The sequence below is a fragment of the Cetorhinus maximus genome, chromosome 25, assembly GCF_964194155.1.
Source record: "Cetorhinus maximus chromosome 25, sCetMax3.hap1.1, whole genome shotgun sequence".
NCBI classification, from domain to species: domain Eukaryota; kingdom Metazoa; phylum Chordata; class Chondrichthyes; order Lamniformes; family Cetorhinidae; genus Cetorhinus; species Cetorhinus maximus.
Window position 1 is genome coordinate 9,938,275 of NC_135903.1, and position 19,107 is coordinate 9,957,381.

The 19,107-nt window shown below is 43.7% G+C and overlaps 1 protein-coding gene across 1 annotated transcript in view; it reads left to right on the forward strand.

Moving 5' to 3' along the window:
* The window catches only part of LOC144667855 (metabotropic glycine receptor-like), a 99,152-nt gene that overhangs the window by 70,649 nt on the left and 9,396 nt on the right, over positions 1 to 19,107 (forward strand). Inside the window, exon 8 of the mRNA XM_078529381.1 lies at positions 6,980 to 7,118. Coding sequence (XP_078385507.1) covers positions 6,980 to 7,118 — 139 coding nt within the window. The remainder of the gene's footprint in view (positions 1 to 6,979; positions 7,119 to 19,107) is intronic.

Below are 19,107 nucleotides of genomic sequence, written 5' to 3' on the forward strand. Positions count from 1 at the left end.
CAGTCTCCACTGGGATATATTTCCACAGTTTCCACTGGGATATATTCCCACAAACTCCAGTGGGACATATTCCCACAGAGTTACACTGGGATATATTCCCACAGAGTTAAACTGGAATATCTTCCCACAGAGGTACAATGGGATATATTCCCACAGAATTACAATGGGATATATTCTCACAGTTACACTGGAATACATTCTCACAGAGTTACACTGCAATATCTTCCCACAGAGTTACACTGAGATATATTCCCAGAATCTACTGGAACGTATTCTCAGAGTTACACTGGAATATATTCTCACAGGCTCCAGAGGGATATATTCTCACAGTTAAACTGGGATATATTCCCACAGAGGTACACTGGGATATATTCCCACAGTTACAATGGGATATATTCCCACAGTTACACTGGGATATATTCCCACAGTTACAATGGGATATATTCCCACAGTTACAATGGGATATATTCCCACAGTTACACTGGGATATATTCCCACAGTTACAATGGGATATATTCCCACAGTTACACTGGGATATATTCCCACAGTTACATTGGGATATATTCCCACAGTTACAATGGGATATATTCCCACAGTTACACTGGGATATATTCTCACAGAGTTACAATGGGGTCTATTCCCACCAAATCCACTGGGATATATTCTCACAGAATTACACTGGGATATATTCCCACAGTTACAATGGGATATATTCCCACAGTTACAATGGGATATATTCCCACAGTTACACTGGGATATATTCCCACAGTTACAATGGGATATATTCCCACAGTTACAATGGGATATATTCCCACAGTTACACTGGGATATATTCCCACAGTTACAATGGGATATATTCCCACAGTTACAATGGGATATATTCCCACAGTTACACTGGGATATATTCCCACAGTTACACTGGGATATATTCCCACAGTTACAATGGGATATATTCCCACAGTTACATTGGGATATATTCCCACAGTTACACTGGGATATATTCCCACAGAGATACATTGGGATATATTCCCACAGTTACAATAGGATATATTCCCACAGTTACACTGGGATATATTCCCACAGTTACACTGGGATATATTCTCACAGAGTTACAATGGGGTCTATTCCCACCAAATCCACTGGGATATATTCTCACAGAATTACACTGGGGTATATTCCCACAAAATCCACTGGGATATATTCTCACAGAATTACACTGGGGTATATTCCCACAAAATCCACTGGGATATATTCTCACAGAATTACACTGGGGTATATTCCCACAGAATCCACTGGGATATATCCTGCCCAGAGTTACACTGGGGTCTATTCCCACAAAATCCACTGGGATATATTCTCACAGAGTTACAATGGGGTATATTCCCACAGAATCCACTGGGATATATTCTCACAGAGTTACAATGGGGTCTATTCCCATAGAATCCACTAGGATATATTCTCACAGAGTTACAATGGGGTATATTCCCACAGAATCCACTGGGATATATTCTCAGATTTACACTGGGGTCTATTCCCACAGAATCCACTGGGATATATTCTCAGATTTACACTGGGGTATATTCCCATAGACTCCTGTAGGATATATGGTAATAGCTCACATTGATTCTATATTAGTGCAGTTCCCATAATATTACTGTTGCATTAACACTACACAAACATAATTTAAAATATGAAAGAAACACTGGCATTTATACAGCAGTTTATAATACTGAAACATCCCAAAACACGTTATGCAGTGAATTACATCGGGAGTGTAGAGGCTGTCATAACTAAAATTGAAAATAAAATATTTTGAACACTAATCTGCAAATCTGATTTTCCGTATAGATTGTCAAATTTATCCACATAAAAAGTCACAGTCCTAAAGTCCACTGCATGTTATATGATGCTATATAAATACAATCTTTAATTTCTATCCCTTCCCTTTCTTCTCTTGTATTTTTGCTTTACAGCTTCATTTTTGTACTTTATCTAGACTATCTAAGCGCCAATAAAATAAACTTTCTTTGCTTATTCTCTCTCCTGGTTCCCAGTGAATATTTTGGGAATGAGAACATGTTTTTAAAAAAGGGGGAGCGAGAGTTTTAATGAGAGGTCTTTAAGCCATTATAAACACATAAACCAATAGCATCATCTTTTTCTCTTTTTGATGTATAACATTCACCCCCTGGGGGTTGCCAGCTCAGGTCTGGAGGTTCTGTCACATGACCCCCCAACTCTAATTGCCCTGCCCAACCCAATAATTTTATTAATAATAAACAAAAATATTCAAAGATATTTTTTTCAAAAATCACTTTTTTTCAATACCTCCATGATTTCCATCTGGGTTTTATATGGAGTGTCTGGGGTGTTAATCTATAATACCTGGAGATTCCAGTATAGCGCTGGAAACTTGGCAACCTCTCCCCTCTTTTCCCTGACTCTGTCACTTAGATTCTTTTTGACCTCAAAACACAAGTGCCTTAAAATCATAGTGTCTACAAATACAAAACACATTCAAATGAGATTCCTTTACCTGCTGTTTTAACTGGGATGTTGCAAAGTGCAAAGTAAGTGGCAAATGGGAATTTCCAACAAATGTTAAAATGTTGGAACACATTTGCACAGCTTAATTTCAAGGTCCAGGTATCAGAATTCCAGTGGGAGAACCTTAAACCTGTTACAGAGGAGATAGGAATAGTTAGCCGAAATAGACCAAAGACCATCTAATTTACCTTCTACTGTCCTGGTAGTCCCTTGATAGAACAATCATGGAGCTGTGGACTAATCACAGTGATCAATCTCTTCAATGAGTCTACAACAGACCCAGGCATGAGGTGAGGAAAAACCCCCAGCGGTGGAACGATTTGGAAACCTGTTCCCCCCGAGTTATACTCCACTCACCAACATGTCATTTGTCAAAATACTTACACACTGTATTCCAAAATGTTACTTTCTGAAAGAACTGTCTAATTTGCATTTGAATTAATCAGTACTAATTATTACCACAGCCTTCCTTGGAAGCCTGTTCCATAGACTGAACATTCACTCACTGAAGTATCATTTCCACAGCCTAGTTTTCAATTTAACTCCTTCAAGTGCAGGCTACATACTCTGGTTGTGCTACTCTGCACCAGATGGAACATCATGGTCTACACTATGGTCCTTTAGATTCGCAATGACAGTATCGGTAGGAGTGACCACTGCACAGTCATTGTGGAGATGAAGTCCCGCCTTCACATTGAGGATACCCTTCATCGTGGCATGTGGCACTACCACCGTGCAAACTGTGGTAGATTTCAAACAGATCTAGCAACTCAAGACTGGGTACCCATGAGGCACTGTGGGGCATCAGCAGCAGCAGAATTATACTCGAACACAATATATAACCTTATGGCCCGGCATATCCCCCACTCTGCCATTACCATCAAGCCAGGGAATCAACCCTGGTTCAATGAAAGCTATAACACAGGACTACTTGTGTGCCAAACAGCGTAAGCAGCAAGTGATAGACAGAACTAAGTGATCCCACAACCAATGGATCAGATCTAAGCTCTGCAGTCCTGCGACATACAGTTGTGAATGGTGTTGGACAATTAAACAACTCACTGGAGGAGGAGGCTCCACAAATATCCCCATCCTCAATGATGGAGGAGCCCCAGCACATCAGTGCTAAAGATAAGGCTGAAGCATTCGTAACAATCTTCACCCAGAAGATGATCCATCTCAAGGTCCAGCATCACAGATGCCAGTCTTCAGCCAATTCGATTCACTTCACGTGATATTAAGAAACAGCTGAAGGCACTGGATACTGCAAAGGCTATGGGCCCTGACAATATTCCGGCAATAATATTGAAGATTTGTGCTCTAGAACTTGCCGCCCCCCACCCCCCCCACCTCCCCCCACCCCCCAGCCAAGCTGTTCCAGTACAGCTACAACACTGGCATCCACCCGGCTATGTGGAAAATTGCCCAGGTATGTCCTGTACACAAAAGGCAGGACAAATCCATCCTGGCCAATTACTGCCCCATCAGTCTACTCTCCATCATCAGTAAAGTAATGGAAGGGGTCATCAACAGTGCTATCAAGCAGGACTTGCTTAGCAATAACCTGCTAACTGACATCTAGTTTGGGTTCCGCCAGGGCCACTCAGCTCCTGACCTCATTACAGCCTTGGTTCAAACATGGACAAAAGAGCTGAACTCCTGAGGTGAGGTGAGAATGACTGCCCTTGACAACAAGGCCTCATTTGACCGAGTGTGGCATCAAGGAGCCCTAGCAAAACTGGAGTCGATGGGAATCAGGGGGAAAACTCTCCGCTGGCTGGAGTCATACCCAGTACAAAGGAAGATGGTTGTGGTTGTTGGAGGTCAGTCATCTCAGCTCCAGGACATCACTGCAGGAGTTCCTCAAGGTAGTGTCCACAGCCCAGCCATCTTCAGCTGCTTCCTTCCTTCCATCATAACTTCAGAAGTGGGGATGTTCGCTGATGATTGCACAACATTCAGCACTATTCGCGACACCTCAGACCTGAGGCAGTCCATGTCCAAATGCAGCAGGACCTGGACAATATCCAGGCTTGGGCTGACAAGTGGCAAGTAACATTCATGTCACACAAGTGCCAGGCAATGACCATCTCCAACAAGAGAGAATCCAACCATCGCCCCTTGACGTTCAATGGTATTTCCATCGCTGAATCCCCCACTATCAACATCCTGGGGGTTACCATTGACCAGAGACTGAACTGGACTAGCCATATAAATACTGTGGCTGTAAGAGCAGGTCAGAGGCTAGGAATCACATGATGAGTAACTCACCTCCTGACTCCCCAAAGCCTGTCCACCATCTACAAGGCACAAGTCAGGAGTGTGATGGAATACTCCCCACTTGCCTGGATCAGTGCAGCTCCCACAACACTCCAAAAACTTTGCCCCATCCAGACAAAGCAGCCCACTTGATTGGCGCCACATCCACAAATGTTCACTCCCTCCACCACTGACGCACAGTAGCAGCAGTGTGTACCATCTACAGGATGTACTGCAGTAATTCACCAAGGCTCCCTTGGCAGTACCTTTCAAGCCCACAACCACTACCATCTGGAAGGACAAGGGCAGCAGGTAGATGGGAACACCACCACCTGGAAGTTCCCCTCCAAGTCACTCACCATCCTGACTTGGAAATATATCGCTGTTCCTTCACTGTCGCTGGGTCAAAATCCTGCAACTCCCTTCCTAACAGCACTGTGGGTGTACCTACACCACATGGGCTGCAGCGGTTCAAGAAGGAAGCTCACCACCACCTTCTCAAGGGCAACTAGGGATGGGCAATAAATGCTGGCCCAGCCAGCGAAGCCCAGATCCCATGAATGAACAATAAAAAAACAGCAATGATCTCACTCCTCAATCTTCCCTTTTCCAATGAGCCCTTGCCAACAATGAACAATAAGAACATAGGAGCAGGAGTAGGCAATTCAGCCCCTCGAGCCTGCCCTGCGATCATGGCTGATCTCATTTCGGCCTCAACTCCAATTTCCCGCCCTCTCCCCATAACCTTTCAGGAAGGAAGGAAGGCCATTCAGCCCCTCATGCCTATGCAAACTCTTTGAGAGTAATTCAATTAGTCTCACTCCTTGACTTTTCCTCCAAAGTCCTGCAAATTTTTTCCCTTCAAGTATTTATCCAATTAAACTTCTGAAAGTTAATACTGAATCTGCTTCCACCAACCTTTCAGGCAGTGTATTTCAGATTACAACAACACGCTGTTGATGTGATATGGCAGGTAGTATTTGCCAGGCTGACCAAATCCACAAGGTAAACTTGGCCAAGCTATCACAACGGTTATGCAATTTGTATTTATTATGAAAAGGCTTGTTCACTGAAATCAGAAGTAATGAGTCTACTATCACCTTTAGAAATTTTAAAGATTACACTAAAACATTAACAAAAGAAGAACAAAGTTAAACACACACAGGATTACAGTTACACAGTTATAACAGTTCCCAAAATTTCTGCTTAACCAGGCTCCCAACTGCACGCCCACTTTAAGCCAACAATCCAAATTTATTCCAAATTTGTAAAGTCACCCAGCAATATTACCACAAGCACCTAGGGGACAGTGGAATTTCAAAGGCTTTTAACACAACTTTGGTTACTGGAACAGCAAACTTCTGCAGAGTGGCTAGAGGCTTTTCCCCAAGTCTGTTTCACACAGTCACCTTTCAGGCTCTCACACGGCCACACCTCACACAGCCTTCCATCCTTCTTTAAACATATTTAATCCCTTTTGACTTGTAAATCCCTTTGTTTCCACTTGTGCTTAGAAGTTACTTTTCCCAGAATATAAAAATCTTTCATGTTCTCATTATGGCCAGCGCTTTTGGGAAAAATCAACATAATCACTTTGCCTTATTTATCCTGCCAGTTGTAAACGCTTTCCATGTCCCTTTGAAAACCAAACATCTTTCCCACTTATCTAAAAATGCTAATTTTATTCACACCGTCTCTGCTAAGACTTCACCCTAGTTTACTCATCTCCATTTCAGACGCCTGTTTTACACATCACTTCATTGATAATTTAAACATTGCAGTCTAATCATTTATAGTTTAATTAAATTAACCACAAACACACACACAACCATACATACACACACACATACACACACACACAGAAGCCTGCTTCAAAATGTCCCACAATAATATTTTGAAAAAATGATAGTTCCTTGACACTGTATAAAATATTTTTCTTCATCGCACCTGTGGTCCTTTTGCCAATTATTTTAAATGTGTGTTCTCTGTTTACTGATTGGTTTGCCACTGAAAATAGTTACTCCTCATTTACTCTATCAAAATCTTTAATTATTTTGAACACCTCCTTCAAATCTCCCCATTAGCGTCTCTTCTCTGAGGAGCTCAAGCCCAGTTTCTCTAGCTTTTCCAAAGTAACTGATGTCTTTCTGTATTTTATATGCTTTGTTAACAGCTGAGTTTCTCTTCCTATGCTGGGGCAGTTATCTCTGCTACGCTGTGCGAACAGTCCCATCCACATACCATGAGCCTCGCTTTATGGGCCTCGCCATCCACAATGAAATCCTCATGTCTGCTGCCTTCTATGGTGTCAGGTACAGCAATCTAAAACTCTACATTAACTCTTAGTTGTATATTGTCTCCTATTCTATTATTATCTGAAGTCAACTGTGGTCCAGTTTGTAGCTGTAAGTCAGAAGGGCATGGGTTCAAGTCCCAGTCCAGGAACTTGAACCCTTCATCTGGGCTGCACTGAGGGAGGCCTGCCCCATTGGAAGTGAAGCCCTTTGGATGAAGTGTGAAACCAAGGTCCTGTCCTCTCTCTCAGATGGGCAAAAAATATCCCACAGCACTTAATCCCTGGTATTATTCTGGTGAATCTGCTTTCCTGGGGACTCCAGAGCAATACCGAAGGGTTGCAATACCCCATCTGGCATTAAGCCATAAACATAAGAAGGTGTTGGTCTTAACCCCCAGAAGTCTCCATGGAGTTGGCTGATGTCAGCCAGACAAGCAGTTAGTCTGCTGCAGTTGCCTCAGCAATTGAAGAGGGGGAAATACCAGCCGCTTATTGTTCCTGATCGCTAACAGAGGCAGAGCTTGACTGCAATTCAACACACTGTCAAACAGCTAACTGTCTAGATTTATACATGAAGCATGGGGACTCGGGTCCCAGATGGCTCCTGGAGCTGGGAGAAGGATTTTCCCAGCAAGTGTCTGTTCCCTCACGAGAGAACATCGTAAAAGGATTTGGCATGTGTTCAGCTCCAATAGTGCCTAAACTCTGGAGTTCCTTCTCTAAATCTGTCCACCCTCCACCTCCATCACCTGCTTTATCAACAACTATTTACATTTATGTAGTATCTTTAACATAATAAAATGTCTTAAGGCACTTCACCAGAGCATTATAAAGTAAAATATGACACTGAGCCACTTAATAATATAAGTCAGGTGACCAAAAGCTTAGTCAAAGAGGTAACTTTTAAGGAGTGTCTTAAAGAACATAAGTAGAGAGGCGGAGTAGTATAGGGAGGGAATTCCAGGATTTAGGGTCCGGGCAACTGAAGGCATGACTACAAATGGTGCAATAATTAAAATTGGGGATGCAGAAGAGGTCAGGATTAGATGAGCACCCATATCTTGGAGGGTTATGGGGTTGGAGGACATTACAGAGATAGGGAGGGTTTTGAAAACAAGGTTGAGAATTTTAAAATCATGATGTTGTTTGGTTGAGAGCCAATGTAGGACATGAGCGCTGCGGTGATAGGGGAACGGGTCTTTCTGTGAGTTCAGATATGGACAGCAGAGTTTTGGATGACCTCAAGTTTACATAGGTTAGAATGTGGGAGACTGGGAGGCCAGCTACACATGCATTGAACAAGGCAAGTCTCGAGATAATGAAGGCACAAATGAGAATTTCATCAGCACGCGCAAAGTCGGGCGATGATAGAGGTGGAAATAGGCGGTCTTAGTGATGGAATGAATATGGCATGGAAGCTCATCTTGGGATCATATATGACACCAAGGTTGCAACCAACCTAATTTAGTCTCAGGCTGTTGCCAGGGAGAGGGAAGGAGTCAGTAGTTAGGGAATGGAAAACAATGGCTTCAGTCTTCCCAAAATTTAATTGGAGGAAATGTCTGATCATTCAGTACTGGATGTCAGATAATTTAACAAGAGTGGAGGAGTTGAGAGAGGTGGCAGTGAGATGGCGGTGAGGTGGCAGTGAGGTGGCAGTGAAGTGGCAGTGAGGTGGCAGTGAGGTGGCAGTGAGGTGACAGTGAGACGGCAGTGAGGTGGCAGTGAAGTGGCAGTGAGGTGGCAGTGAGATGGCAGTGAGATGGCAGTGAGGTGGCAGTGAAGTGGCAGTGAAGTGGCAGTGAAGTGGCAGTGAGATGGCAGTGAGATGGCAGTGAGATGGCAGTGAAGTGGCAGTGAGGTGGCAGTGAGGTGGCAGTGAAGTGGCAGTGAAGTGGCAGTGAGGTGGCAGTGAGGTGGCAGTGAGGTGGCAGTGAAGTGGCAGTGAGGTGGCAGTGAGATGGCAGTGAGGTGGCAGTGAGGTGTCAGTGAGGTGGCAGTGAGACGGCAGTGAGGTGGCAGTGAGGTGGCAGTGAGGTGGCAGTGAGGTGGCAGTGAGATGGCAGTGAGGTGGCAGTGAGGTGGCAGTGAGGTGGCAGTGAGGTGGCAGTGAGATGGCAGTGAGGTGGCAGTGAGGTGGCAGTGAGATGGCAGTGAGGTGGCAGTGAGACGGCAGTGAGGTGGCAGTGAGGTGGCAGTGAGATGGCAGTGAGGTGGCAGTGAGGTGGCAGTGAGATGGCAGTGAGGTGGCAGTGAGGTGGCAGTGAGGTGGCAGTGAGGTGGCAGTGAGATGGCAATGAGGTAGAGGTGGATTTCATTAGCGTACATGTGAAAACTACTGCCGTGCTTTTGGCTAATGTCACCAAGGGGAACCATGTAAATGAGAAATAGGAGGGACCAAGGAAATATCTTTGGCGAACTCCAGAGGTAATGGTGCTGAAGCAGGATGAGAAGCCATTGCAAAGATTCTCTGGTTATGGTTAGTTAGATAAGAATAGAACCAGGCGGTGCAGTCCCACCCAACTAGATGAGAATAGAGAGACGGAGTAGGATGGTGTGGTCAACCATGTCAAAGGCTGCAGACAGGTCAAGAAGAATGATGAGGTGAGAAGGTGTTGTGCCTTGCACGCTTGTTGCAGGGTGACCGAGTTGGTACTTTAGATAGATAGTGTCTACAGACACTTCTTAGGGAACACATTCTGTTTATTTACAAGGTACTCAGCAAGTACACGTGTGCTTCTACACCAAACTCTATCTACATACTTCTGCAGCTCACTTGCAGACTACTGACTTCCAACTAACTACAGATTAGCCCGCGCTACTCCACTATTGGTTACACAAGATCATGTGATCTTCCTTTATAACATTCCTCTTAAAGGTATACCACACATTAGATAAAACCATAGTTACCACATTCCTCCCCCTTTACTCAGAAACATATTTTTACATTTACAATTACAATTTTTTCAAAATAGCAAATTATTTACATTGATAAGTAATTTACAAATTCGGTCTTTCTGGGGTTTTCCTTTGGCATGTAAAACGTTTCAGTTCTACAACTTCAGATGCCTTGTTAGGAACCTCATTTTCTGGAGTTGTCTGAACATCAGATTCTTTGGCGGGTACCTGCAGATCTGTTTCCTCAACTCTTGTAGGTACAACAGGCACTTCAGACACATCTGTACCAGGTTCAGTTCTCTCAACAGGAAACGTTGACTTGGTCGTGAACACTGGTGGAATCATTTCTTGATGATTTGTCTCTCTCTTCCTCAAATGATCCACATGTCTCTGTATGATTCAGCCTTCCACTTTCACATGGTAAGATAGGGATCCAGTCACTGCACTTATTTCACCTGGTAACCACTTTGGTCCTTCTCCAAAGCTCTTCACAATCTCCCCCACGGAAAATTTCCTCTCACGACTATGTCAGTCGTGTCCAGTTTTCTGACTTGCTTGACTCTTTTCCACCTTCCCCCCCTAAATTTGGCATTATTAAGCTCAATCCCATCCTAAGATGGCGTTTCATTAATAATTCCGCAGGTGTGACACCTGTTGTTGTGTGTGGGGTGGTCCGATAATGAAAAAGAAAGCGAGCTAGCTTGGTTGCAAGGGAATCTCCTGTTAACTTTTTCATGCCAGACTTGAACGTTTGAACTGCTCTTTCAGGCCGTCCATTTGAAGAAAGGTGGTACGGCGAAGTCTTCACATGAGTGTTACCGTTGAGGCTGATAAACCATTGAAACTCAGCACTCATAAACGCTAAACTGTTATCAGATACGACCACTTCTGGTAGTCGCAAAGTTGCAAAACTTTGACGTAGCTTCTCAATTGTAGCGGAAGACATTAGTGACTTCACTTCATATATGTCCATCTATTTTGAGTGGACATCAACAATGAACAGAAACATTGTTCCCATGAAAAGTCCCACATAGTCAATGTGTAATCATACCCATGGCCTTCCTGGCCACTCCCAATGGTGTAACAGAGCTGTTGAAGGCAACTTTTGCAATTACTGACATTGTACACAATTCTTCACTAAACTCTCTATTTCTCCACCTATCCCAGGCTCTGTGCTATGATCTTCATTCAGGATATTCCTGGATGAGCACTATGTAGTTCAATTGACAATTGCTTTCTTCCTTTTGGAGGAAATATCACTCGTGCTCCCCATAATAAGATACCATCCTGTTTGGTCATTTAATGTCTTTTGTTAAACTACGGTTTCATTTCGTCAGCTACAGGCTCTTGTGACGAACCATGAAATAATTTTTCTTGTACTTGAGATAGGACTGGGTCCCTACTTGTCCAGTCTCTGACCTGTCTAGCACATACCATCTCAAAAATTTAACAGTAACACGAGTTCTTGTGGAACTGGGAGATCTTCATCATTTTCTTATAAAGGTAAATGACTAAGTGCATCGGTGTTTGTGATTTGATTTCCAGGCCAATGTACAAAAGTATACTCGTCTGCTGCCAGGATCAGGGCCCATCGCTGTATTCTTGCTGAGGATATGGGAGATATAGCTTTGTCCTCGCTGAACAATCCTAGCAATGGCTTGTGGTCTGAAACGATAGTTAAATGACGGCCGTGTACGTACTGGTGAAATTTCTTGACACCAAAGACGATTGACAGGGCTTCTTTTTAGATCTCATAGAGTCATAGAGGTCTAGAGCACAGAAAAAGGCCCTTTGGCCCATCGAGTCTGTGCCAGTCAAACATGTACCTAACTATTCTAATCCCATTTTCCAGCACTAGGCCCATAGCCTTGTGTGCCATGGCATTGCAAGTGCACATCCAAATACTTCTTAAATGTTATGAGGGTTTCTACCTCTACCACCTTTTCAGGCAGTGAGTTCCAGATTCCCACCACCCTCTGGGTGAAAAAATTTTTCCTCACATCCCCTCTAAACCTCCTGCCCCCTACCTTAAATCTATGCCCCCTGGTTATTGATCCCTCCACCAATGGGATAAGTACCTTCCTGTCTATCCTATCAATGTCCCTCATAATTTTATACACCTCAATTATGTCCCCCCTCAATCTCCTCTGCTTCAAGGAAATAACCCCAATCTATCCAATCTCTCCTCATAACTAAAACTCTCCAGCCCAGGCAACATCCTGGTAAATCTCCTCTGCACTCTCTCCAGTGCAGTCGCAGCCCTCCTATGATGCAGATTCCAGAACTGCACGCAATACTCTAGCTGTGGCCGAACCAGCGTTTTATAAAGTTCCAGCATAACCTCTCTGCTCTTATATCCTAGGTCTTGGCTAATAAAGGCAAGTATCCCATATGCCTTCTTAACCACCTTATCTACTTGTCCCAAGGAACCAGTGGACATGCACACCAAAGTCTCTCTGATCCTTGGTACCTCCCAGGGTCCTACCATTCATTGTGTATTCCCGTGCCTTGTTTGACCTGCCCAAGTGCATCACCTCACACTTATCCCGTTAAATTCCATTTGCCATCTGACCATCCTGTCTATATCCTCCTGTAATCTAAGGCTATTCTCCTCACTATTTACCACCCCACCAATCTTCGTGTCATCCGCGAATTTACTAATCAACCTTCCTACATTCAAGTCTAAATCGTTTATATATACCACAAACAGCAAGGGACCCAACACCGATCCCTGTGGAACCCCACTGGACACAGGAATCCAGTCACAAAAACACCCCTCGACCATTACCCTCTGCTTCCTGCCACTCAGCCAATTCTGGATCCAATTTGCCAAATTGCCTTGGATCCCATGGGCTCTTACCTTCGTTATCAGTCACCCATTCGGGACCTTATCAAAAGCCTTTCTGAAGTCCAAGTAGACTACATCAAGTGCAGTGCCCTCATCTACACACCTGGTCACCTCTTCGAAAAATTCAATCAAATTGGCCAGACATGACCTCCCCTTAACAAAGCCATGCTGACTCTCCTTGATTAATCCCTGCCTCTCCAAGTGTAGATTAATTCTGTCCCTCAGAATTGCTTCCAATAGTTTCCCCACCACTGAGGTTAGACTGACTGGCCTGTCGTTCCCTGGTTTATCCCTTCCTCCCTTCTTGAATAATGGTACCACATTGGCTGTCCTCCAGTCCTCTGGCACCTCTCCTGTGGCCAGAGAGGTATTGAAAATTATTGCCAGCGTCCCTGTTATCACCTCCCTTGCCTCACTCAACAGCCTGGGGTACATTTCATCTGGGCCTGGAGATATATCTACTTTAAAGCCTGCCAGACCACTTAGAACCTCCTCCCTTTCTTTGCTAACTTCTTTAATTATATCAAAGTCCTTCTGCCTGATTTCCATACCCATGTCATCCCTCTCATTTGTGAACACCGACACAAAATATTCATATAGAACCCTACCTACGTCCTCCGGCTCCACAAACAAATTACCACTATGGTCCTTAATGGGCCCTACTCTTTCCCTAGTTATCCTCTTACTCTTAATGTACTTGTAAAATAACTTTGGATTTTCCTTTATTTTACTTGCCAATTTTTTTTATGCCCCCTTTTTATTCTCCTAATTTCCTTTTTAAGTTCCCCCCCTACACATTCTATACTCCCCTAGGGCTTTCACTGTTTTGAGCCCTCAGTATCTGCCATAAACCTCCCTTTTTCTGTTTATCCAATCCTGTATATCCCTCGACATCCAGGGTTCCCTGGATTTGTTGGTCCCACCCTTTGTCTTTACTGGAATATGTTGGCCCTGTACTCTTCCTATTTCCTTCTTGAATGAGTCCCACTGCTCTGACGCAGATTTACCTAAGAGTAGCTGCTCCCAGTCCACTTTGGCCAAATCATATCTGATCTTATTAAAATCGGCCTTCCCCCAATTTCGAACTCTGATTTCTGGCCCATCCTTGTTCTTTTCCATAACAACCTTGAATCTAACGGTGTTATGATCACTATCTGCAAAATGCTCCCTCACTGATACCTCTACCACTTGCCCGGCTTCATTCCCTAAAATTAAGTCCAGGACCACCTCCTCTTTTGTCGGACCTTCTACGTACTGGCTTAAAAAGCTTTCCTGGATGCATTTTAAGAATTCCGCTCCCTCTAAACCTATGACACTATGACTCACCCAATTAATGTTGGGGAAGTTGAAATCCCCCACTATTACTATCCTATTATTTTTACACTTCTCTGAAATTTGCCTACATATCCAGTTTCTCTAATCTGTCCAGTTCGGTGTCGACCTTTTCCCACAGTGCATAAGGTACTGGTCTTGCCTTCATGAATCATGGGGTTGCCTCTGGATCCACATGAATTTTTGCTTCCAGCCCCTGGATCTTCCCATGTTCATCCCTGAAGACTGAGGCATATTTTTGTAGCTCTGGTATCCTACTTGCTCTCAGCTGGAAAATTTCAGGCCATTCTAACTTAACCTCCTTTAGCCAACCTGCTACTACCATCAAGGGTAGCTTTGCTGATTGGCTCCCGTAATGGACAGTAACTCTGCTTGTGCCTTTGATTTGGACGTTTTCACCTTTGTGAGTTTTTAATTTGGCATCAGTTTCTTCCAAATTTAATTTATGTTCACCATAATACAGATATTTGAAGGTATACTCACCAATCACTGTAGTGGAAGCTCGTGTATCCACTTCCATTCTAATAGGTCTGTTATTTACCTTCACTGTCACATTGGTTCTATTTTCCCTTCCTTCAAATTGAATAATGAATAAATATCTGAATTTGTTGCTTCAGGCTCTTCTCCGTTGTAAATCTTATGGGCTTTTCTCTTTTGTTTGAAAGGCTGCCTGATTCTTCCGTTGCACTGTCTCACTATGTGTCCATCTCAATGACATTCGATTTTTTTAAGCTGCCAATCATTAATAGTCTGCTTATTTCCACCACTGTTGCCATTATTCCTTATTTTTATTGCTGAGCCAATTCTTTTTATTTGTCTGCTAGCTGTGGCTGTTTCCCGCTTCTGGGCAGAGTCTTGCATTTTTGAGCCCTTTTTGGCTGGGGCTTCCCACCCAATGTGGAGGACGGCGCCATTTTGTGCTCCCTGTATGACTTTCGAATCCCTGACTGCGCTTTCCATGGCCAGTGCTATCTCCAGCACCTTCTTAAAATCCAAATTTGTTTCAGACAGTAATCTCTTCCGAATCATGTCCTCATTCACACCGTACGCTAAACGATCTCCGAGCATATCGTTTAAAGATGTACCAAACTCGCAATGTTCTGTTAACTGTTTCAAACTTGCCACATAACAAGCAATTGTCTTCCCTGGGGCTCTATTCCTTGAATTAAACTTGAAATGTTGCATCATTACTGAGGGCCTTGGCTGGTAGTGACCTTTCACGAGGTCCACCAATTCATCAAAACTTTTTGAATCTGGGGCACTGGGTGCCATCAAACTTGAATTAAGCCGTAGGCTCTGTTCCCACATGTAGATAAGAGGATCGCCCGCCTCTTCTTTTTCCCCTGTAATGGTGTTCACTTGGAAATAGAATGCAAGGTATTCAATATAATGAGACCAATCATCCATGATTGGATCGAATGGATCAATTCTCCCAAATTACGTCATGCTTTGAGGGTATTGCTTCGGCGATTTGAACGGAAACTTCTACTTACTCAGACTGAGCGAGGTACAGCCCGATTTCGATTCTTTTGATTTCATCCATGATTTTACTCTCAACACTGGTCTGTTGTACCTTTCTCCTAGCCTCACTTTTTCCTTCTTGCCAGTTTGTTGAATTCTCGTCGCAAGTTTGTTGGGTCTACGCTTTATCCTCATTTTATCTTCGTTTTATCCTCGTCGCAAGTTTGTTGTGACTTGTGAGTCACATATGCACACTTGTTGCGGGGTGACCGAGTTGGTACTTTAGTTCTGCAGACACTTCTAAGGGAACACATTCTGTTTATTTACAAGGTACTCAGCGAGTACACGTGTGTTTCTACACCAAACTCTATCTACATACTCCTGCTGCTCACTTGCAGACTACTGACTTCCAACTGACTACTAACTAACTACAGAGTTAGCCTGCGCTACTCCACTATTGGTTACACAAAATCATGTGATCTTCCTTTCTAACATTCCTCTTAAAGGTATACTACACATTAGATAAAACCATAGTTACCACAGGAGGGTTAGTTTGTCTCAGTCACATAGGATGTCATTTGTGACTTTGATAACAGCTGCTTCAGTACAGTGGCTGAAATCTGATTAAGACCCTTCTTAAAACCTATCTTTTTGACCAAGCTTTTGGTCATCTTCCTCATGTGGTTCAGTGTCAAATTTTGGTAACACTCCTGTGAAGCCACTTGGGAAATTTAACTATATTAAAGGTGCTATATAAATGCAAGCTGTTACTGTTGAAATTTTTTTACTATTCTGTTTACTTCATGCAGACTTGCTTCTTCAGTTATTGAAAGGTTAAGATGAATGTTCCTTCTGCTCTTTATTAACTTCAGGTCTTCATTGATAATATTTTTAAACTACGAAAAAAGAAACATTTCCAAACAATGTAGCAAAAGCTACAGCAAAATCCTTAGGCTTTTTATCAGATCTATCATGTCTGTTAAAACCCAGTTTTAAAAAGATGAACAGTCACTGATGCATTGATCTAAACACCTGATCTAAATATCAGTTGCTTTTCTCCACAACTCACCTGGAATTGTGAAAAACTTGCCCCTTTCAGACAAATGCAGTTCCCCATCTGGCATAACAGCCAATACTGCAGCCTCAAATCAACAGGTCACTGAATGCATTGGCACCCACATGGCCTAGGTGTCTAACAGCAGTTCAGGTGAGATCATCGATTACAATGTCACTCTCTTTCCCTGGCCAAAACTATTTCTGTACCAAGATTGTCCTTGAGCAGAAACAACTCCAAACACCTTGTCTGTTAATAATTGCCACCTCTCCCTACGCTCAACTCACCCTTCAGTCTCAAACTGGCAGGAACTACTTATACTTTCCAATGAAGATTAACCTTATTGCAGTCGCTGTTATCCACTCCCCCTCAAACTCCCAGCTTCCCCTTTACCAAACTGCACCCTCAGCCTTCCCATTTTTTGTAGCTCCTCATTCTACCTTGCCCTCGGTATAGGCTGACTTACGTTGTGTATGAAGCCCACCTCCCATTCTAGCTTCTGACTGCCCAACTTCACTTTTTCACCCTCAAGCCTGAGTCTTTCATCCAGCAACATCCCTACCTCCTTCAGAGCCATTCAAGAAACCCATCCTAACCCTCTCCAATCCCTGCAAGCACTGCCCTGATTCACAGCTTCCCTTCCTTTCAGGGTCTGGATTGGGATGTTCCTCATCTCTCTCTTGACTCGTTATTCACATTCTTCCAATTTAGCTTCTCCCCAACCCGTCGCATCAAGCTCCTTGTCTCCGCTGCCTTCAAGGCAATTGATCGCTTTGTCAAAGTCCCTTTTCAAAGGGATTATAAATCTGGTTCTACTCTTACACCTGACTCAACAAAGACACTGTCTTACTGCCAACAGCATCTGTTCACTGTGTCTTCCCGTGTACCTCAGGGAACCATCTTTGATATCCCATTTCTCTACTTATATGCTTCTTCTTCAGTTCTCTGCCCAAAGACAGGTCGGATCCACAACCTTCACCCTGGAAAGGGGAAGGGGGCAGGTCTTGAATCCACCCCAGACAGAGTGGGGATCAAGCACCATGCTGTTGACACTAACCTGATTCACACCTGCTTTCCAGCCAACTGGACCAACCAGCACCCCACAAGGGATCCAAGTTGCTATGGCAACATACACTTTTACATGCATGTTACAGTTTGGAACAATGGATAGTGATGCTAGGAGGCTCCAATTTCTTTCTATGACATGGCTGATCAGGAATCTCTCCCGCTCATACTGCCTGCCATTGGTGTGTGTTGGAAGGATTTACATGGTGATATCAACCTGTTTGGCTGTGTTATGAACGCCTCTTCCTTGGCCATCAAGTCCTGGCCAATGTCACTCTCTTTCCCTGGCCAAAACTATTTCTGTACCAAGATTGTCCTTGAGCAGAAACAACTCCAAACACCTTGTCTGTTAATAACTGCCACTTCTCCCTACGCTCAATTCACCCTTCAGTCTCAAACTAATCTGCACCCTCCCTATGTCCCTGATAATTTTTCCTTTTCAAGTATTTATCCAATTCCCATTTGAAAGTTATTGAATCTGCTTCCACCAGGCAGCACATTCCAGATTTTAAGTGCTTTGAAGAGAGACAGTGGAGAATAGGGGGTAAGGTGGGTAATGTTGGGGAGGTGGAAGGAATGAGCTTCGATAATAGGTGAGCAGATGTTGGAGAAAAAAGTGAGTGTATGAATTGAGAAAAGATGCAAAAGCTTTCAGTCCTGAGATAACAGTCAGGAGGTCAGTGGAGCTGAGGGCAGAGACACAGAGACGCTCATGGAGGTCAAACAGAATAGGCTCAGTTTTAGTAAGATTCGGCTGAAGGAAGTTTTGCCTCATCCAGGTTTTGATTTCAATCTGCCAATTTTATAGAATGTGGCCATAACCTTTAACTCTGGTCAAAATCTTGGAACTCCCTCCCTAACAGCACTATTGGTGTACCTACACCACGGGGACTGCAGCGGTTCAAGAAGGCAGCTCACCACCACCTTCTCAAGGGCAATCAGGATGGGCAATAAATGCTGGCCCAGCCAGCGACAACCACATCCTGTAAATGAATTTAAAAAACTCAATGGAGGAAGCGGTGAGGTAGAATTGGGTGTCATTGAAGTATGCGTGAAAGCTGTTGCCCTACTTCCAGGTTATATTGCTAAGGGATAGCATATAGGTGGAGGTCTTGTGGTGCAGTGGGTGGTATCCCTGCCTCTGAACCAGAAGCTCCAGGTTCAAGTCCCACTTCAGGACTTGATGGCCAAGGAAGAGGCATTCATAACACAGCCAAACAGGTTGATATCACCATGTAAATCCTTCCAACACACGCCAGTGACAGGCAGTATGAGCGGGAGAGATTCCTGATCAGCCATGTCATAGAAAGAGATTGGAGCATCACTATCCATTGTTCCAGACTGCAA